This window comes from Prinia subflava, chromosome 1, assembly GCF_021018805.1.
Source record: "Prinia subflava isolate CZ2003 ecotype Zambia chromosome 1, Cam_Psub_1.2, whole genome shotgun sequence".
NCBI lineage: Eukaryota > Metazoa > Chordata > Aves > Passeriformes > Cisticolidae > Prinia > Prinia subflava.
Window position 1 is genome coordinate 124,826,992 of NC_086247.1, and position 23,634 is coordinate 124,850,625.

Here is a 23,634-nt window from a genome sequence, read left to right on the forward strand (position 1 = left end):
TACACACCCCCTGTAACTGTTTCTAATGCAATTTTTAATAATATCGGACTCAAGAGAAATCTGAAAAATAATAATTCATTTACATTTGAGCTGAATCCAAATTCTTGAAAAGTCTTGCAAAGGCAGAATCCTGGATTTTGGCCATTGCTTTCTGGGTGGTAAGCAATAATCAAATTAATGATTTCAAATTAGTTAAAAATCATCTTGAACCAAAACCAGCACAATTACAAGCAGATGGATAAACAAGAACAATGGGAACTCACAATTTAACCAGCAGCTAGTTATTTTAAAACACCTCTGGAAAAGGAAAAACAAACCAAAAGGTTTTTAGGGTGTATTCAGTGGGGCAGTGTGATTACATTAGCTAGAGGCTGTGAGATCCACCCCATCAGTGACACTACTGCAGGGACTCAGTTGCCCAATAGCTTCCAGCAGTCACAGAAACAAAACCCTGTCCAGTGGTAACTGCAGAGAGGAGCCTTGAAAATAAATTCAGAGCTTTATCATTTGTGCTTTTTTACAAAGAAAATTGTCTCTGACACAGAACCCCCCAAACCCACAACCCTGTCTCCAAAAATGGTAGACTCTACCTGTCCTTAAAATAATGTCTCCCTGGTGAGAGTTGTCCAGACCTATGGATGGGCAGCTGAGACATTCCCAGAGTGTTCCAAGGAGCCAAGGCCACTGAGTACAGGGCAGCCAGCTCTGCTCTAGTAAACACTCCTATCCTTCAAAACCATGTGTCTGCTTACAAATCGTCTTTTGGGAATGGTTCTGGAAATCCCCTGCTTCTGCTTTGTGCCTGGGAGTGGTTTGAAGGGTAGTTAGCAGCAGCCTTGAGGCTGCTAGGCATGCCTAACTCTTTAACACCATAGATGATCATAATTCAATGCCCAGGACTATTCCTAAGACCTGTTTATTTCACAAGGATACATGTAGACTGAGAAGAAAATGGTAATGAAATATTTGGTTTGTTGAGAACAGAACTGTCATCTTCTACAGGACATCCATTACAGAGACAGATTAAACCAATGTCATACTATTGCCTGCTGCAGAACCACTAAAGGCACAGAAGAATCCTTTTAGTAGCACTGGTATTACTTCAGAAATCAACTTGTGTTCAGGGATACTCCAGCACTTTGCAGTGGCAATCGGAATTTTGCCAGCATCAGCAAAGAACCAAATTAATCTGCAGCAGACTCTAATGTGACCTATGAACCATGTGAGTTGGGTTTCATCGGGGATTCTGGCCCAAACTGGGAAGCATCTGTTAATTTCTTCTTTTACTTTGTACATCTGTTATCAGTCCCTTGTGTTCTTGGAAACTGAATTTCCTTGCACACACACCAAAGTGCTCACTTCAATCTCCTTCATACAGTTTACTACAAAGCCCTTGATTAATGTGGTAAGGGCCAAACGCGAAGAGGGACAATTAGTCCAGACTGCTGCTGGTTTCCACCAGCTGAAAACAAAGCTTTTAGACAATACAGGGAAAGTCAAAGCCTACAACACCTATTTTAAAGATTATCCATCAGTGTCAGCAATGGAAAGTACGCTCACCTCCGCAACCCTTGTCTGTAATTTTGTCTGGGTGGGTGAAAGGGAATGAGAGTACAATGGTTTCACCTCTTCCAGTTCATAATGATCCTGCCTTCCCCCAGCCAACCTACGCAGAGACATTTACAGCCATCAAATGTACAGACTGCCAGACCTAGGTGTGTTGGACTGCGCCTCCAGGGATCTTAACCAGATGGAATTTTAGGAGAGGACACAGTTCATTTCAGAGCAATCTGAACAAGCAGCTTTCTTTTCTTTATTACACCATTGCATTTGGCAGCAATCCACCAGAGGCAGATTCTCTGCTCTCTAAGGAATGATCTGCCCACTCTGTCCATTTAACAGGACGTTCAGCTCAGAAAATCCAGTCACTGATCACACATGTGGAGCAGATGTGCGAGCATGCGTAGCAAAATAAAAAATAAAAAACCCCAGCAGTGTACTGGGAGAAATGTAGCGTAACTACTGAAAAACAGTGACACAAAGGCTCTGATTCTGAAACAGTGGTTATTGTTGTTGTAAGGAGGATTTTTCTTATTACTCTTTCTTAGGGAGGAAAAAAAAGTGTAATAAATCCTTTATTATTTTTCTCTTTGGAGGTCAGGGAGGAGTATTCATGTTATACTAATGTGGGCTCTTTTTTCGATTTCACAGACTTCTTCTTACAAAGATATGATTCTAACTATTTTGACCAGACTATCTAGGGGCCCTACCTCTCAGGAACTGAGTGCTGGAAAACTTCCACTGGAAAAAAAAACCTCAGCCTTTTAAAAGAGAGGATATCAGAAGTATACATCTTTTATCCATGCCCCACACACTTGCATGTAAAGGGAGAGCACCAGCTGTTTTTCTCATGGTGAATAAGGGTTACTTGGGGAAATCTGACTTCCTGTTTTTACATGGACAGCTACATTGTTGCATGGCCAGTTAATTTTGGTTAGGTCAATAGAGCAAGTTTAATTATTGGAACCTACCTTATTCATTCAAGCTTCACACTGTACAGAAGAAGGAGGGATTTCTGGGAGCTCCAAACTGCACAGAAGCTGAAAAGCTCATCTTAATTGCATGACTCCTGCTAAAACATATAAACCCTTTGTTTGTTTGTGGGTTTTTTGGGTTTTTTTTGTTTGTTTGTTTGTTTGTTTTGTTTTGTTTTTTGTTTAGTTTAGTTTTGTTTTTTGTTTTTTGGTGAGGGGATGGGGGCAGCAGGGAAGATGTGATTTGCTGAATAGTGCAATTTGGACTGCAGATGAAATTTCTATCTTAGTTAAAAATATACTAAATAAAACTCTTATAGAGATTTATATATTTATATATATTATATATATATATGAATAAATAAATAAATAAAATAACCCAAAACTCCACAAACTCCCAAATGAACATATTTAAAACACTGGAAGCAGCATAACTGCTCCTACAGATGTGGTGGGGAAATGGTCCGTTTTGTCCACAACAGCACAACTCAAAACAGCAAAAGCTTGCACGGTGTTGAATACAGAGAGCAATCCCATTCAGTTGCAGGAGGTACTATGAAAACACATCTCTCAAGCTGTGGCTCATAACCAGGACCACTGGTGATGGTAGAATGAAAGAGCAACTAATCGCAGGTCCAATTCCCTAAGGAACCAGGAGTATTTCTGTCACTCTAGGATGTTCATTTCTAATTTACTTTAACTGAAATGCTTAGGGTTCTTTTTTTTATTTAGTTCAGTCACTGGCTAAGCCCCTTCCTCCATTTCATATGGTGTTACAAGCTATGGTGGATTTCTAAATCTTGGTCTTGGTTAATGCATCAAAGGACATATGGGCTGATTTCCTTCAGTTTCTCATAATATACATGTAGCCAGCTGCATGTTATTACATAACTTTAGACTTAAAGCAACCAGATCATTCTAGATACCATGATCTATTTCTGTGTTTTTGATACAGTGATATTACAGTGAGAGAAACTCACCAGTGCTGCTACAAAGAAAGTTTGGGGTTTTTTTAAAATTCATATCCTTGTTCTTAATAAACATCCAAAAGAAAAATATTCAACAGCAGCAGGCAGCAATAAAGAGGCAAAAAATGGCAAAACCACAGTACTGAGGAAACCTATGTGAAAACACTGGTTGTGTCTTCCTGGTTACAGAAAACAAATAGAACTGTTCAAAGTGCTTGCCAAAAACGGCCTGCCAAATAAAATATTGTTTTATGAAGTCAGGAAAAAACTAATTTTAAAGGTTATTGTAGGTTATTTGTGGTCACGTCTTGTGTTCATAAAACATGATGTCATCTTGAACCCTTCACTATTTTTATTTCAGCCCTATAGGTCTTTGTCTGAGACACTATCTCAGCAATTGTAGAAATTTTGAAGTTATTGGAAAACACTTACAAGAGTCTGTTCTACAAATTTAATAGGAATAAAATAAAGTAGACATAAGCCAACAGAATGCAAGAAAACATCATTGCAGCTTTATTTTAGGGGAGTTTATTTACCTAATCCAGTAATTTGGAATGATGAGATCACACCAGTAGCATTAAATTTGAAATGAGCGATTTGGAGAATTGTTTTCCCTACTTATGTTTGTTTCAAATTAGATTAACACCACAAAACTGTGCATCATGGCATCTGATTCTCTGCCTTGTCCCTGGAACACTGAGGGAATGATTATGAAGGCCACTAGGATAAACATTATGTCACCTTCTGCTTTTTTGGTGAAAAGAATTTATTCACCTCAATGCATGAGTCAACCCACAAACCAATCTGAAGTATCTGGATGAACTGAAAACTGATGGAGAGGACAGAAATTAATGAGACGGTCATAAAGAGTTAAAGACTTTTCCTAGCCATTAAAGCTTTTGCCTCATTTCTTTCTCTCTGTTCTATCTAACATTCACTGACCTGTCATGATGCCAGATGGAGTGCATGAGATTTTGGTTTTTTTCAGAACCAGGTCTTCCTATAAATGGTTTCTCCCATTTGAAGCTACCTAATTAGCAGCTGACTCAGGACTGAGCACTTCCTTGAATGTTGTGGCCACTTTGGGGATTTCTTCTTTTTAGCCACTGACAGCCTCTTCTCTGGTGCTCTTACTGCTAAGAGAGTTTGTCAGAGCAAAGAAATGCTTATGACATCCTTTGTGCCCCTTTGGGCTTGTGTGCCTACTAATTTTTTCATTAGGATAAGAATATCCCTCTGGTTCTCCTTCTCCTTTTTCCTTTTAGGCTGTGTTCTATGGTCATGGGAAGTGACTTGACAGGAACTAAATTTTAAAATGTGGGATTTTAAGATAGGGCATGAATTGTTCTTAATTTTTTTGTGGAGCCCCTGACTCTATGCTATCCCAGTGATGGTGGAAGCACCCTGCACATGGAAGAAGCTGTGTGCTGGGACTGGCCCAACGGGAGCAGTTCCTTATGGCTTGGCTTGTTGTGGGATGCAAGGAGGATCACGGTGGGTGCTATGACATTCTCATGGGATACCAGAGCATTTCTCCTGGGGCAACTTCTGGCTTTATTAGTCTCATTCTTTTTCTCAAAATATGCCTGTCATTAAATTTAGAGGATATTTATGTGGATCTTAGTGGCAGTGAGGGGTGACAGTCTGTGTCATCTGCCAAAGAGCACAGGACTCCTGCTCCCATGGGAGAAGTAAAGGCAGTTTTATCCCATTTCAGCCCTCTCCCTACCCTAGGCTGCTGCAAGCACTGAGGCAGTCTTGAGATTTTTGTGGAATTTACGTAGCCCAGAGGCCTGGGCCAGTGCTCTGCTGGTGACAGTGTTGTTCAAGGTCTCTGAAGCAAATGTGGTTTGGCTCTGTGGCCCTATCTCCAGTGGGTGGTCAATTTGATGCCTGGGGTCGCCAGTGACTTTTGGAGGGACAACTAAAAGCCTTCCTCATGGCTTCCAAAAATCCTCCTCCAGGTGCATCTGAAATTCCAGAGCCTCTTCTCACTACATAAACCTTCCTCCATAAAAGAGATGCAGTCACAGAACAAACCTCATTCAATATATCTTACCTGTAAATGACACTTTTTTCTCCTAGATCAGTTTCTAATACTCCGCTAATGTTTGTTTTTCTGTTACGTAGACAGTTGGAATTGCTGATGCTGTTTCCATGCTGTACTATTGTGGAATGAATCTCAAACCCACAGTTTTTAATTATGATCTTTTGTATTTTCTGGGCAAACTTCTTACCCTACCTACAGCTGAGTCAAACTTCTATTCTCACTATCAGTTTCACTGCCCTCAGGTGTCTTCTACCAACCAGACTGTAAATATTTTTCGTTCTACCAAGTACTGTGGATTTCATGCTTGGGAAACCAAGGAAACCTTTCAGACAATTTGAGCTGAACTTAGAAATTCTGTTCTTGTGGCTAATCAATAATATTCAAGTGCAAAAGAGGAAAACAAACTTAGGCAAATTTATTCCATGTTGTGGAATAAATTATGTTTTCTGGTGATAAAAATGCTTGATTTGCTTGTTTTCTTCAATAGCTAAATTCAAAATAAGGCAAAAATGTGACATGTTGATACACTATATTTGTGTGTTTCTTAAAAGAAACTTGAAGGGTCTCTTTTACCATTTGATCTCTATCTAGCAACATTCCAGCCAGATAGTCTATCATATTAAAAGTACAATTTCTAAAGCACTGAACAATCAAGTAACTCAATTCTGGATTCTACCAGCTTCTATCTTCCTCCTTAAGCTATCCCCTACATTTACAGAGGGACTCATGGAGTTTTTCTGTGGGTTTTTTGAGGGTTCCCTCACATTTTGTGTGTGTCTACTCACACACTAAAAGAGATGATCTGTTCTGTTTTTAAAATGGGGGAGAAATAAGCATTAGGAGTTCTCAGTATTGGAGACAGTTGTGCCATTAGGACAAGGTAGGGATGGGATGGGATGGGATGGGATGGGATGGGATGGGATGGGATGGGATGGGATGGGATGGGATGGGATGGGATGGGATGGGATGGGATGGGATGGGATGGGATGGGATGGGATGGGATGGGATGGGATGGGATGGGATGGGATGGGGAGGAAAATAATCCAGCTGCCTGACCATTTCTCTAATGTGACTGGAAGCGTTTATTGTATAACACTAAAGGGGGCCACAGCACTTGCATTTTAATATGCACTCATGCCATAGCTAATAAAAAATAAATCATGCAGCATTTAGCACGGGAAATTGCAAATTGTCATCCTGGCTGCAGAAGATTTGGTCTTGATGATCTATTCCTGTGACAGATAAAAGTAAGAAACTAACATTGCATAATGAAAACAAAAGGTCTAGCATTGATGAGAAAAGTAATTCAGCCATTTCTGAGATAAATTATGAGAACTCATCTTCTAACTGGGAACTGGTTGAAGTTATTGGAGTAACTTTTAAGATGAGTTATGAATAAGTTTCCAATAACTCATCTTCTAACTGCTGGGAACTACACTTTTCTCGTGTAGTTCCCAGCAGAGGTCCCTTAAGGTGTAGGAACTTTATAGCGGATATTAGTTGATAGGAAATCTAGCAGTACTTTCTGCTTCTCTTTGGAGAAAATACAGATCCTTTAGAAAAAGGCCTCACTTGGATCATACCAGGAACTGGCCTCCCTGACCGCTCCCATGGGACTTTTTCAGGATGAGGACTGTTATTAAATTCACTGAGATGGGCCCACTACTGGCCAAGGCTGAGCCAGGCACTGAGAGTGGGGGTAACAGATTTCACAGAATCACACAAGTGGGTAAGGTAGGGATCACTGGAGGTCATCTAGTTCAACCTCCCTGCTCAAGCATGATCCCCTAAAGCATGTTGTTCAGGTTTGTGTCCAGATGGATTTTGAATATCTTCAGGGAAGGAGACTCCATAACCTCTCATGGCAACCTATCCCTGTGTTCAGCCACCAGCACAGTAAGGAATTCTTCCTCACATTTAGGTGTTGCTTCCTGTGCATCTGTTTCTGTCCTTTGCCTCTTGACCAATTAGTTGACACCTACTCAAACTGGAGAAACTACACACCACGAGCTTTTTCTTCCAGAACTGCACAAGTAAACTGTGTGGTGGTTTCAGCCTCCTGCACATGTTAGTTTAGGAAAACATATAACCACACAAAGGCGATTATATGCGGTTCTTTATTTGAGCACGTGGGACACAGAGGCATGCAATGCCCAAATCTTGTGCCCAAGAATACAGAGTCGATTTGTGATTTTTATAGTTTCAAATTATACATATGTTAACTAACCTCCACCCCTAGATACTGGTTATCCTATTTCTTAGCTACTATCTTAAATCATACTTACGCTTTACCCGGGGTTCTACTTGATTTGGTTAAAACAATGCTTCTCAATTATCTCCTGGGCTGGAGTCATACTTAAACAATAGTATGAGCTAGTTGCAGAAGCTGACATTTGTTCCAAAGCCAGGCTACGTCAAATTCAGATTGTGCGTCTTCTACCTTCCCCCCCTCAACTACCTGCGGTTAACTTATACAATTTTTTAACCCTCCACTATCACATACTCAGGGAGAAATCTGAATCAAAACCCAACAGCTGTAATGCTGAAGTATATAACTGAATATTTTTTGAGAAAGCTCAATATTTCTGCAAGCAAATTGCAGCAGTGAAGTCCTGAAAGCACACCACTCTAGTTGGAAGGGCAGCATTGAAAGGAGATGACAGCAGAGCCCTGAGAGCAACTTCTTTTGACTGAGTTGAGCTAATTTTCCATAGATCCTATCCTGAAGGGCAGTCTTGGAGATGGTCTTTTCCAGAAAAACAAAAACCCCTGCCCAGCTGGTGGTAGGACAAAGGGAGATGAAGACACAAGAGAAAGTTCTGCTCCTATCTTAAGTCAGTGTGGCAAAGACAGTGAGGGTCATAAAACTGGGACATCATGACAAAATGCTTGAAACTTGCTGTACATAAGAGCTTAACAGAGTCTCCTAAGAAACACTGTCCTGCAGTTCAGACACATGGATGCAGTTACAGTTGTCTAGTGGAGGCATAATCTCATCAGGACAGGCAAGGATACCTAAGCCACCCTGCATTTGGTGTGTAAGAGTCTGAAGGACAGAAGCTCTCCGGCTGAGATCCTGCAGCCACCACAGGAGGCAAATGAAGAGGCTCATCATGGGACTTGTCACAGGGTGAGACAAGGAGGCACCTTCGCTGTGTGACGTGACTGTTTCTACACAGCAGCACAAATGCATGCATCTGTGTCTTCAAGGAGGGAGTTTTGTCCAAGTCTGCTCTAAACTGCTATTTCACTATGACATGGTGAGGCCTGATGTGTACAGATTGCTCTGAAGAAAGAAATCCTTTTGACAAGTGCTGTCACTGTTAATAAGTAATAATTGGACATTATGTATTATGAAATCCTTCTTAAGAATATTTCTCAAGTACTCAGAAAGAGACAAAGGCACACAAATGTTATTAATTAATTTAATTTCAGTAGCACAAGGAGGAATTTAACTTAAGTAGAGATTATCTATCTATCTATCTATCTATCTATCTATCTATCTATCTATCTATGCGGGTGTATGTATTTGTCAGATCAAAGATGTCCATAAAATACTCAGCAAAGAATGCTATTTCTGTTATTTGACTAAATCACTGATTATTATACAGATGTAAATATAATTGCTTTTATATGTGGTTATTGTATATTGAGAATTTGTTGTTGCACAATTTTCATTCTTCACTGATATTTGTATGTGTAGCAATGAATAAGAATACTCGATGATTCATGATTGATAATGGGATATTTAATAATTTTGTCTCTTCATCACCATTCTAATGAACATCTGCCAAAATGCCTTTTTTGTAAATACTATTCTGGGACTGTGTGATGAAATCTGCCTTGTTCCTGATATTAATCTCAAATACAGCTCATACAGTGTGGCAGGAGCAGAATATTTGTGTGTCATAAGTACAGTCTTGGCACAGTAGAATTCATCAAAAGATACTCCTGAATTTATAGATAATTTTTCTCCGTGTATTTGAGAATTGTTCCACTACTGTAATGTTACAAACTCTTGATACAATTTAGGGTTTGCCATAGGCTTTTGCCCAAGCCAGGTCAGAGTTGGGTCAGTGTTGGGTGGGAGTGTTGATCTGCTGGAGGCTAGGAAGCCTCTGCAGAGGGATCTGCACCGGCTGGATCCATGGGCCAAGACCAATGGCATGAGGTTCAACAAGGCCAATGCCAGGTCCTGCACTTTGGTCACAAAAGCCCCAGGCAGTGCTACAGGCTGGGCAGAGTGGCTGGAAAGCTGTCCCATGGAAAAGGACCCGGGGTGCTGGTTGAGAGTGGCTGAACATGAGCCAGTGTGTGCCCAATTGCCCAAGAAAGCCAACGGCATCCTCGCCTGGATCAGGGATAGATGGGTACCCATGAGGCCACACCAGGGGAGGTTTAGTTTGGACATTAGGAAGAATTTCATCACAGAAGAGGGGATCAGAGATTGGAATGGACTGCCCAGGGAAGTTGTGGAGTCACTGTCCTGGAGACATTTAAGGCATGTGGCACTTAATGCTGTGGTCTAGTTGACATGGTCGTGTTCAGTCATTGGATGGACTGAATGATCTTGGAGGCCTTTTTCAATCCAATTGTTTCTGTGGTCCTGTGATTAGGACAGTCTCAGTAACATGTCTTAGCAAGCAATCTATTCAATTTACTTACTGCTAATTGCATATTTGTAGCCCAACACAGCCCGCTCCATTTTAAGACGACTTGTCTAGAGATATATGCTTATATTCATATACGTGTGTATGTGTCATTACCACTACCGTTCTGAAGGCAAAGATGTTAATCCCTAGCAAGTAACATCCTGTACAAGTGGCTTTGTACAACTTCTACAGCTCCTTTGTTTCTCTGCAAGTTGACAGAGAATTGTGACACAAAGTAGGAAAATGATCATTGCCATATTTGTAATGCAAGAAATACTTAGGGATTTGTAATATTTAAGAGGATATCTACTAGTAAGAATCATATTTTTAAGTCATCCAAAGTGAATCCAGTTTGTTCTATTATACAGCTGAATACTTAGCCTGTGGACAGATGTTCAATTTGCAGACAGCTGTGTTAGTTTAAGATGTTACTATCGCCAGCTGTTTGCAGCCAGCATGTTACTGAAGGCCCCTGTCCACACAGTTCTCATGGCTTTACTTGGATTTCTGAGACTAGCTAGGGCAAGGTCATTTGGGCTAGTTTGAACCAGCTGCAGTAGCCACTGCTGTTAAGAAGTGCTGAAGGCCATGAGCTATTACTCCTAGGGTGTCTTTATTGTAGCAGAGAAGCGATCTCACGGTGATGAACTCCGAGCCTTCTGGGAGCATCTTTCCTGGGCAGACCAAGTCCTTCATGGAAAGGCATCTGTCCTGAGTCTCCTACACATAATCAGTTACACATAGTGAATAATCATCTCCTTCATGGACCTTCAGTGGGATGAGGTCTTTGGTATGTAGGAAGTAATTCAGGTACCTAAAAATGGTATATCATATATATACATACACCTGTAAATATCTAATGCCATTTCACCTTTCTTTTTTTTGTTGCTGCAGTGTGTATGTCTTTGATATCTTAGGGTTAACCTGGCATCAGACACCTATTTTTAGTAATCAGATTTTCCCTCTCAGTGTTGAATAGCTCTCACTGACCAAGGGTATTTATTTTGGACAGCTACTAAAAAATTTTATACAGCAGAGTCTGAATCAGTGACCTAAAAAGTCACGGCTTATTTTGGTGATGTTTAAATAATTTGAAATTCTGAATTCTTTGTGAGGAAGATCCTTAAAAGAGAGCATTATAAAAATAATGTCTCTACAGACATAATAAAATATTGCATTAGCCAGACCTTTTCCTAGAGGAAGTAAAAACAGTCTTTCTTGGTTAGAGTCCTGGAGATCTGTTTCTCATAATGTGATATTTAGGAGCAGCTATGAAATGTCAATATTAATGCTTGTATCATTCTAATTTTACAAATAAAAAGAAAAAAAACCCCACACCACAAATCTTGAATTTTTTTCTTATTATCTCATACACGACTGAGAATGTTACGTGCCTGATAACAGTGTGAAACAGAAGTGTATAATCCCAACAGAGGATCCTTGAGATTGTCATATAAAAGCAAATGGCCCCTAAATTACTGGTCTACACTTCTCAGATGTGGGATTGGGTCAGTCCTTTTGTGCAAAACCCTTTGTATTTGGACAGAGCCCTTGTAACCTCTACTCTCTGGTTTGGACCTGTAATGGTCGGATCCTTTAGTTGCACTGGAATTTGCATCAAAAAGTTGATGAAAGAAGAGGTGTAGATATGACACATTTACTGGCCACCGTGTTCTCTACTCAAGATTTCTCTACCTGAATGTATTTCTGAAAGCTGAGGGATAGCCTTCACAATTTCAAGCAAACGACTGAGTTTTAACTAAGTGATTCCACATGCTGGTTGAGAAAGACTCTGTATTTGCCCTTCAGTGCACTAAACCTACAAATCATGTTTGTAAGACCTTTCTTTCTGTTTTTGACCTATCACTTTAAATTCAATGTGTCTATTTTAGCAGCAATTTAAAACAAATTGTCCCGGTCTGATGAAGACTACTTACTTGCAGTGCCAGAAAAGGGCATATGTCACAAGAAATACTCTGCACACGTACTTCACTGTTGCTTATTTGACAGATGACCTTGATGTGGATCTCCACTGGGGGCTGAGGCTGCTTATGTCCATGTTTGGTTCAGGTTGTCTTGTTACTATTTCCTTCAACTAGGGCAAAGATACAAAATTCCTCTAATTTTTGTCTCAATGCTTCTCAGCATCATCCAGAAAGAACAACTTAGTTTTCAAGGGAGGAATCTGAGACCAGAGCTCCCATTTGCTGTGCGCTCATTTTCAGTGTTTTACAAACACCCAGTGTCCAGATATCTCAGCCTGTACTAAAATGGAATGAGACTCATGAGGTACAAAGAGACTGAGGGAGCTACTGTATATTCCCATTACCTGTCTATCTCCTTAAATATAAGAAAAAAAAAAAAAAAAAGGTTTGTATTAATATGCATACAGTCTTTAGGTCCCACATATTTCTTACTTCCAGGCATAATCATGAAATAATATTATAATAAATGATAGTTATATACTCCAATACAGAGAAGTGAATCAATTCTTTAAGACACATGTTCTAGTATCCCTTCTTTTTTAGGTGTCATGGGACATCAAGGGTCTGAAAAAAACCTGAGTTCAACAGAACCATGGAGGATGAGCGAGGATGGCTGTGTTGCTATGGGGTCACAGATTATGGACCAAGAAGAATATAATTGAGTTTTCACTATAAAGCCACTGAAAATACTTCATATAAAAATTTCTATGTATTCTCCTTCCTTTTTCCTGTCCCTTTTCTCTGCTCCCTGCCTACAGACTGTCAACACTTATGAGTAAGTAAAACAACACTTCTGAGTATTTTGATGCAAATCGATAACACTATGACTTAAATTTAAATTAACTCACCTAATAGCTAAGTCATTTTTATTTTGAAGGTATGAGCAATGCAAATAATAGAGAAACACATCTCAATTAATTGTTTCATGGCACAAATGTTTTGGGGTTTTTTTGCCAATGGCACCTATAAACTAGATACCTATATACCTATCTCTATCTCTATCTCTATCTCTATCTCTATCTCTATCTCTATCTCTATCTCTATCTATCTCTATCTCTATCTCTATCTCTATCTCTATCTCTATCTCTATCTCTATCTCTATCTCTATCTATCTCTATCTCTATCTCTATCTCTCTCTATCTCTATCTCTATCTCTATCTCCATCTATCTCTGTCTCTGTCTCTATCGCTATCTCTCTATATCGTCTATATATCTATTTCATCTATATCTATATCTATTCATATATGTGTCAGTCTCACCTGTAAGCAGGGTAGTCAGATTAATGATGCTATTTTATTCCAATCAGTGAGTTCAAGTCTTTTTGGGGAAAAATACTCTTTTCATAAACTAAGATGGTTTAAAACAAAATTTGCTCAGTTGCTAGATGTTCAAGAATCTTGAGTTACATGGCATTTTTCTTAATTTTAAAAGAAACCCACATTTCCCACAATATTTTAGGATGCTTTTTCTATGATATTGCATCTATGGTATTTCATACTGGGTGACAACATTAGGAACACATTCAGTGGCTGCTTAAAACTTTATCCAGACAACAGCTCAAAATGATGCATCTCACACTATTGAAAAGGAGTTACAGAGCCAGAGTGGGCTTCTTAGAGACCCTCTGACTGGATTAAAATACCTTTTTAAAAATTACCCTTAAAGCAAGAATATATTTCACGTTCTTAATGCTTTGTATATATTGTTGCTAAGTTTTTATTATAGAGGTAGAAACCAATATTGTTTTCTTTGCTTATTAGTGTTTACTCTGTTTCCATTTTGTTGCATACTTGTGCCATGATTCAGCCCCTAGAAATAGACATATTCTTCTGGGCTCCTAATGCTCCAACATCATGACTCTCACAGCAAACAAACTTATTTAGCACAAGTTGCCCTTCCTACAAAAATAATTTCTGAAGGTTTTGTGATTTGGAGTTGCATTAATCTGAATGATAGGCTCTCCTCAGCCTGCTTAGCATTATACCTCATTCAATAGACAGTTTAATGGATGATCCACAACAGTACATTACATTTTTGAGCTCTGGGAATTACTCTGCACAGCTCAAGATTTGGGACTGGATTTGGTGGCTGAAATCCAAAAGCTTTTTCCTTTTTTTAAGTACCAAACATTGCCTCTTGCCAAGTGGGATCATTTTTCCATCTGTTGAAGGGTTTTCTGCCCTTAGTAACAATATTCAGTTTTTCTGGCTCCTTTATGCTCACACTAGTATAAAACAGAAGTAACAGATTTTAGCAGTAATGTCAGTAAGCAACTGAAGTTAAAGGCATCAGGGAATCAGACCCATAGGTGTGAAGGACCAAAAGAAGGCCTGTCTTCATCTGGGGGGGCTTAACATAACCTCCATTATTTCCACCTCCTTTTAATAGATGATGTCTCATTTAAAAATGGTTGAGAACTCTTCTCCTGCAATGCTTTCTTGACTAACACAGCAGCTGCGTTTGGAAAGCTGGGGTAAGGATAAGCTGTGATGGAAGCCTAAGGACTCCTGAGTGTAAAGCCCTGGTGTTCAGTGTGGAGTGTGCCAGGGGTATGCCCTTTAACGCTGCCCCAATACCACAGCTCAACAAGCCCTGACCCTTCCAGAGTGGGAGCGAAGGGAGATGAGGCTGTGATGGGACGGGTTGGTGACAGCCCAGCTCAGCCAGGCACAGCTGGCTGCCCCGCAGGTGGACTGGGGGGACACCAGGCACACCAAGCTGACCTCCTGGGACATGCTGAGCTGCTCAAGTGACTACTGGACTTGCCACAATGCAGTCCTGAGAAGACTTGGATCCTTGGAGTTTAAATCTCCACTCTGGTAGAATATGCAGTAAAAAGGGCTAATGAGTATAAATACGGATAGACCAAATAAAATATGTGTTAGCACATTAAATGTACAGGCTCCAAAGAAATTACTCCAGCTGTTATTCCCCAATAACTGGAAAATGTATTTTAAAAATCATTTCGTGTGGCTATTTTTGTCACAACACGTTTCAGAACAGCTGTCATAACACTGAGAATTTACTTCCACAAACATATTCCAAAAAGTCCCCTTTATCTGGCAGCAAAAGTCTCAAAAGCAGGGACTATTCCAAATGGACGTGATAAAAAACCCAAAAAACAGAAACCAACCACTTCTGGTTATTATTGGGTTAATCAGAACTGTTTTGGAAAGTACCAAAAATTGCATGTAGCTGTTTCAAAAATCACAGGGGTATTTTGAACATTTCCACTGGGTCAAAGCAAAAATAACTATACATCCTTTTTAGGTGATTATATTCAGAAGACTGGTCTTGCTAAGAGTGACTTAATGCAACCATTACAGCAATTATAATTTAGTGATAATTACTCTGTAGAATTCTGACATTCTATTACCACAAGTGAGGGCCCATGGAATAAAACAGCGTCCAGCATCTCCAGGACCTTGGAATGAGTGCCTGTGATTTTATAATTTCCAGACTCATTACACTCATTTTGGGAGAGGCTATACATACATTGTGTAGGTTCAGACCCCTCTCTTTGCTGATTAAAATGAAGCACTGTCATTGACTTATCAGATCCAGTATGTCTAATTAACATGGAAAATAAGTTTGACCTTACACTGGTCAAGACAGATGACTTCCTTAGACAAGTTCTAAACACTTTATAGGCAGTAGGCCAAAGCTGAAAAGCAATTTGTGTTTTATGAAAATCTATTTAAGATCTATTTCATTCCCTTCAATTAGAATAAATCAAAACAAACAAAAACCCCCAGAAAACAAAGAACCTCTTCACATCTTCAGAGTCAGAATATCAACCCCCTGTGACCAGTATGTGACCAAATCCATGCTGACATACTACTTTGAAGATGTAGCCATCAATGCTCCAGAGACCACGATCAGTGCAGTACTTCAGAGAGACCTGTTTTAGGACTGAGAAGGCACAAATATGAGTTATCAAAACCTTCCTTCTTCTCATGTTTTGGTCTCTCAGTGTGATGGTCAAGGCACGAGAGGCATTACATTTGTCCATAGACAGAGCTAAAGATATGAATACTGTAGGGATATGTCACTTCTCTAAGAAGTCTTCTGGCTGTGACATTAACCAGCTTTTGAACCAAGCAAAGGCACAAAATGGGTCACATAAATATCTGTAATTGCTTTCACAAGAACACAAATCAGCCAAGTATTTGATTTCTCACTTTGTTTTTCCCAGAGGAGCCAGGACCTAGCTGAATACCTTCACTTTCCATCCTGTGGCTCTAGGAAGGAGGTGGGGGAGGAGGACACACTTGTCAGCCTATCAGATGTAACCTGTGGTCTGGTTTTCCCTACACTTGAAATGACAAAGATTGGAAGTTACAGCTACTTCCCAGCTCTTGTTCACAGCTCTTGGCACAGCTGCTAGTTCAGAAGGTGAGGACTACACAGGAGGAAGAGGAAGGACTCTTCCTATCATGACAGATGGGTCAGATGTATACCACAACATTAAAAAAGGAGAAGGATTGAAAGAGAAAGAAAAGAGCTACTGCTTTTAGTGATAGTCACCAAAAATCTGACTGAGTCTTTTCATCATGCCCTCATTTTCACCTCAAGGGAGGATCTGTTTTGCTATCTTTATATATTTGGCCACCCTAAGGGGGATTTTGATGTTCTCATTGTGTTAAAAGTCAGCATTGTCTGCACTGATAGAGAGATCTAAGACAGCTCTGCAACAGACCTTGATTTCCAAAAAAATATTGAGCTACAACACTTAAAGAGCCTTCAGGTTATCCAAAAATAACTAATAATTTTTTTTTCAGATGTTGATGTGCCTTTGTTCAATGACAGATTTCTGGAGGCAAATGTTACAGAGTAAACTAATGAGCCATTTCTTGCAACACTTTCAGTTTGGGTTCAAACCGGAAAGCACAGATCCAAGTTCTACTGCCTTGGGGATATTTTTCAATGTGAGGTTTGGATCCAACCCACTATAAAGATCCACTATACATGCAAAATTCTGAGATTGCTGTAGGTTTGGACTCTATCCACTGTTAAAGTTCAAAAGGTTTTGTCTGGGTATTTTGACGTGGGCCTATCTCCGTTTTAGTTTTGGAAACAAAAAAGCCCCAAGTACACATATGAAAGAAAATCCCCTTACAAATATGCGACTTGCCCATCATATGCAGAAACAATTTCAGGCCTCTCAGTCCTCCAGGTAGTTACTTATGCACTGACACCCATTGTTTTCAGTGGACTCCGTGGGTAAATAATTATGCACCTGGGAACAGCCATTTGTAGGATCGGGCTGTTGTAAAATAATACACTGATGAAAACTTAAAAGGTAACTGTAACATTACTTGGATTGGTGTAGACTGTTAGCAGAGGCTGTCTGGATGCAGGCTATTGTCATTCTCATTTTAGGAAGCAATTTTTTAAAAATTACATTTCTTCACCCTGGATTTCCAGGGTATCTCCTGCTCCCCCTTCTAGGAGGAGACAGTTTGCAAGTGCATGCTAGCAAATTCAAATGCTACAAATGAATTTTACAGTTCTCAGTGCTGGTTATTCTCACCTCATGAATCCAGAAGTGTCTATGAATTTGAAGGATTGTTTTGGGGGGATGATCTCATCTCCCAGCTTTACATATTCTCCAGTTTCGTTTTCCCCTGCAACTCGTTCCATGCAGTCAGCTAACAAGCCAGACTTTCCAGAAAAGCACAAACTGCTATTGCTTTTCTTCCTGTTCTTTATGTTTGTTGCTTGTGTTCATCATCTTGCTGTGAGGCAATAGTTTTTGTCCAGGGGTAGTAGTTATTTCTTTTGTTTTTAATATTTAATGCATTTTCATGTTCTCAAAAGCAGTTTTACTATTCCACAGACCAAATAAATTCCAACTTTTGGAAAGGATAAAATGAAAGCTTCAGCTTCAGAAGCAGAGCTGCAAACGAAGCTTTAATTGCCACTTTAGATAAAGGGCTGAAAATGTCCAGCTAGTGAAAATGCACCAGTAGATTTGAGAGGTCAGAGCAATAGAGAGCATGTCTGTCTTCCACAGGGTATAACACACAAGGTTAGGAAACATTCCTGTGAAACAGACTGTATGTGACGTGTGACCAAACATTTTTCTATTTTTATAAAAGAGATAGTGAAAAGTGAACAATACTCTTTCCTTTCGTTGTTAAATCCTTCCTGGCTGAGTGTTTTACCACCTTTAGGTATTTAATATATTTTTTTTCTGGTGAAAGGAGATTTTTTTTTTAATGGTGTGAGTTCTTTCAAACATTTTCTGTGTGAAGCTCAAGAAAAATTTGCAGTATCAGGAACAAGTTCTGGAAGTTCACAACGATTGATGGATCCATTGTAAAAGACCATAATGAGATGTTACAAAAATCTCCTCAGAACTTCCCTATAGCCCAAATTTCATATTCCTGTTCCAAAGCATGAATGTCAGAAAGCTTCTCAACATGTTCATCAGGCCTTATTTCACAGGAACAAAACAACATTTTTCTTCCCAAGAGCTTTTCTTGGAAAGAAACACACTATTTGTTAGTTCCAAAAAACCCCAGAAGTGGGTCACAGGACAACAGAAAAAAAGAGAGAAAAAAAAAAAAAACCAGAAAAGAACGACAGCCCCACATGGTTAAGGATTTACAAGTCTATAGCCAGGTGGCAAGAGGGTCAGATCCTGGAGTAAGTTAATGCAGTTTCAATAATAGGTGGTATTATTAGCTCAGCCTGTAGCTGGTATTCTTATGGGATGTCAAATATGGGATGTTACGGAAATATTTAATTATATAATAAATGGGCTTCTCTGAACTAAATCTCTCAACCTTTTGCCACTGACTCATCAGTTGTTTCTGAAACACTGTGTCTCTGACATTGCTACAGAGACTGCCAAAAACTGGATCAACCAGCGCCAGCTGGTATTTGTGATACAAATGTATTCCCAAAGGGCATTTGCTTTATTTTAGTTTTCACTATACCCCAGTTATGTACTCGTTCAGGTTGTCTGCTTTGTGCACTTAAGGGCAATGCAGTTCAGGAGGGTTTTGAAAAGAAGTGTCTCAAAAGTCAAGATAAATAATTATATTAAGAAAACATCATCTGGAAATTTTGCTGTGGCTTTTCACCTACATTTAATAGTGATCCAAAAAACTCCCCAAAACCCAAAAAACCTCAACCAATCCCAACCACTGTAACAATACTTTTGTTTAACTATAACACAGCAAAGATGCACAAACTGTTTTAATGCTTATTTTATAAACAATAGAGCATGCAACAATATTCTGTGTCCCATTATATTATGAAAAGCCTGTCTGATAGTTCCCTCACTCAGTTTAGAACAGTTTGGAAAAGGATAGAAGAAACAGAAATCACAAGACCTATAATATTTCCTAGCATCCTACTAAAAACTGTTAACTTATAACTGGAACTATCTTAGAGGCCAAATGACTCGGAGCACACACTTTTAATGACTGCCAGCCAAAAAGGGCAGAATAAATGACACAACATTATGACTGTGCTGGATCAGTGAAAGAAGTAACTCTTAATTTTACAATCAATCTGTGGGATTCATTGTCACAGAATGCCAAAACTTTACACAGGTTAAAAACCAGAGTGGCTCACTCAGGAAAAAAAAGTCCAGCAAGAGCTACAAAATATGAGAGTAAAAACTCTACCTCAAGAATTCCTTAATGTCATAATGTAAGGAGAATGTTGTGTGAGCTTCTCCTTCTGGCATGCTTCTGCTCTTATACAGGAACAGGAGAGGGGAGGGTGCTCATCTCCCCTGGTGCAAGTCGCTGTATAACTGCTCCTATGAGCCAAAGAGGCTCAATACCTCATCATCGTGTTAGTGCAGAGACAAGAGAGGGAAATCATTGCATGTCAGCACTCTGACTCAATAGTAAAGTCCTTGGTGTGTTTCTTGCTTCTTCTATCCCGTTTTCCTAGACTAGATATACCAAGGTCTCTTGACCTTTCTATGCTGCCAGTCCAAACACTCTAGTGAAGGAATATACGTCATTTACCTCCTTTCAGTTTGTACCTGTATCATCCTATTGCAGTTCCTGGTTCTGCTTCTGTTGGTATTTTATTGCTAGTGAGGCTCCTGCAGCAGGAGATATACACAGACCACATCAAAGTGCAAAATGTTACTTGCAAGTGGGAACTACTACTCTAACAGTAGCAATGACTTTTCTAACATCTGTTGTTTTTCACAGCATGCTGTGCATATTTTACCCTACCTATCTATGAGCAGAGGATGATTTTTCCTGAAAATTTCTTCACCACAGCAAAGCCAGCAATGTGCAAAATAACCTCACAAAAAGAAAAAAGAAAATAATAGGAGATTCATAAATGGGTCTGCACTGATGTTTTTCAGAGACTACTCTGAAATGTTGTGCAGCTCCTCACCTGAGCTCCTTTTTTTCCATTTCTTCCCCATGCTGTTTGCCTGGCTCCCATGCCCACACAGGCCCAAGTGTACATGCTCAAATAAAAACCAAGGGCACAGCACTGATGAACAACTGCTATTTTCTTTTGCCATCTGATCACAGTTTAGTCACTACTGTCTACTGTTTTCTGCCAGTCCTTAACAAAGAAATCCAATCAACAACATTCATTCTGCATATTGCCTAGTTGGCCATGTCTCTGATGAAATAGCTGACCCTGTATTTCTGAGACAAGTTATTTTCAGTAATAAATATCCCATTTTTCTGGTAGCTGGAGAACTGGAATTGACATGATTTATTTCTTTGGAAGCAAGTAATGGTTAATAAGCAAAGATTTGAGGTTACTATTTAAAATTTCAAATCCACTTTTGCTTCAGTCTTTTCCAAATCTTGCTGACTATTATGATCTTGGTGTTCAAATGTATTTTATTGGTCTCCTCACACTCCCAAGTAGTTCTCTTGCATTTCTGTGACTGAGTGTTGGCATCCATTGCTTGAAGTAGGTAACAAGAATTGTGCATTCCTTCAAATAGAAGAACATCCCCAAAGGCTTACTTCAAGTTCTGCTTTGAATTTAAAGCCAAAGTTTAAAATCTGATTATTGCATCTTCTCTTTAAATGTGCTTTTAAGTCTGTTCGCATGTGGAAAATATTTTCAGTTAGAAAAACATAGTTAATATATTTATTCCTACAAACTGAATATGTGACACATGGTACAAGAAACTTTCATATGTATGAAAGCTATCCATATGAGTTTTATTGCTCTTGCTATTTCTTATGTGAGTCTGCTGCTGATGTGGCTAAAAAAAATTGGTCCATCCATCAGCTTGCAACAGACAAGGATTTATGAATGCATCTCACTTCCCATAGGCTCATTGAAGATCCTTCTTCTAACCACTGATACTCACTTAAGGAGCACATTATACTTATTTTTTCTGGGGGGGGTGGGATGGGGGTTGGGTGGTTTTGGTTTGGTTTTTTCTGTTATTCTGTTTTGTTGGGGGTTTTCTCCCCATTCTGTGTCCTTAATGTCAGTTTGTTAAAGAGTCTGTTACTGTATATGGTATTGGCCAAAGTCTTATCCCATTTTAGAAACGGAAAACTTCATTTAATTCCTTGGGGTTATATGGAGCTGCTTCAAATTTATGGCAGTAAACAGAAGATGAGAATTCTGCCTTCAATGCTCATCTGTTCTTTTTAAACTCCCTGAACTTGCAAAGAAAGGTCTTACATGAACAGTCAGGTAACTGAATGTTATTGACCTTGTTAAGAAAGATCATTATCATTATTGTTGTTGTTACTATTTCTTATTATTATTTGAGTAAATAGAGTTAAGCTGAGGAGGACATGGTCACATGCTCTTTTAGGCTACTGACTTCAGAAAAGCTGGTAAGTGGATTAAGGCAGAGTAAGCAAGTGGAGTGCTAGGACTAGTGCTAGGGAGAATTCAAGGTCAGGTCTGTTTTGATGAGCTCATCTTGGTTCCTTCAGTCATCCTCACTGTGGGTGGTAACTGTCTGAGTTCCCCAAAGTGTTTACAGTTGAAGTCATCTTAAGACAGGTGGATTTACTTTGAGTCCTGCCAATTTCATATTTATTTTCCTTGAATTCCACCATAGCTCAAATTGTCCTGCTGTTACCTTATGAAGAGAGATACTTGCCAGAAACCTCCCCTCCTAGTATCTCTGTTGGAGAAAAGGTGTTGCATATTGACTCCTGGATTATTTACTAAAAAAACCCAAAACCCACAACCACAAACCAAAAACAAATAAACAAGGTCAAACAAACTAGAAAAAGCAAAAAAACCCCTGGCAAACCCCAAAAGCTTTGGCTTATCTGTATGGGGTAGTTCTCATGTGGGGAATCAAATCTCAAACAAGATGATTAGTCGCTAACCAGTAATGATTGTAATCTGCTTTAGCTGTATTAGGTGAGACTTCCCAAACTGTGAAGAATATGGTTTTGCAGGACACTTAAGCATGTTCACAATTCATTGGTACTGATAAACTACCAGCTAAACATCTCCCAATTGTTTTAATTACATACAGAAGTCATGATCATTTCTTCAGCTGCAGTTGCTACCATCTCTCCAGCCTGTCCATGGTCTCCTGTCAGCCCCTTGTTCCTACCTCTGTGGGAGAAGCCTTGGGCCCAGGCAATTACTGACTAAGTGCACTGGGAGAGCACACAGGCACAAACTTCATACCCAGCTATTCCACATCTATAACCACAGGGTAAACTTGAATTCAATCCTTCTGTCACATTTATAACTTGAATTTCAAAGCCCTTGCCACATTAGAAAGAAAGTGCTTATTACAGGATTTCTGGTAGTTTCTTAGGGCTGAATTTTGGCTTCTCTGATGGGGTTTATGTAGACAAAAGAAATGATGAGCAGCTCTGCAAGGGACTGTTTTGATACAGTTGGGAATTTTAGCTGTCTTTGTATTAAAATTTGGAGATGGCTCCTACACATTCTTCTCACTGCCTAGAAGTTAGGCAAAGAAGAGAAAGGCAGTTAAGCTTTAGAGAAGAATAAAGACAATAAAAAAACCCAGGCAGAGATTAGAAAATAACAGAAACACCATTTGAGAGAAAATGAAAACAGTTGGTACATGACTTGAAGGCATTTCAGCTTCTCAACTGGTTACACGTGTAGACAGCTTTGACACAAACATTTGCTTGCTTAGATTTATAACAAAATGTACCCAAAAGGGTGACAGGCATTACTGTAGACTCAGGGACTGAGGTAACCCAGCCAAAATAGCAGAAATACAAGGCATTCTGGGAGCACATGAGGAGCACATGTGCACTGCTGTGCTTATCCACTTTCCCATCTACACAGAAACATACTCACGTGTAATTCAAGTAGATGTGCCCTGGTATCTTTCTCAAGCACCTCACATTTTAAACGATATATATACCATGATATGTATGTATGAATATGCACATAGGTACTTATGCATTTACTGTACTGTACATTCACATGTTCTATGTCTGGCATTGGTATATTTCCCCAAATGTATCCCTCTTG

The 23,634-nt window shown here is 39.4% G+C and overlaps 1 protein-coding gene across 1 annotated transcript in view; it reads left to right on the forward strand.

Annotated features, from left to right (window-relative positions):
- Window positions 1-12,783, forward strand: part of CRPPA (CDP-L-ribitol pyrophosphorylase A) — a 134,121-nt gene extending 121,338 nt beyond the window's left edge. The window contains exon 10 of the mRNA XM_063411286.1: window positions 12,733-12,783. Coding sequence (XP_063267356.1) covers window positions 12,733-12,768 — 36 coding nt within the window. The 3' untranslated portion in view covers window positions 12,769-12,783. The remainder of the gene's footprint in view (window positions 1-12,732) is intronic.
- The last annotated feature ends 10,851 nt before the right edge of the window (window positions 12,784-23,634 follow it).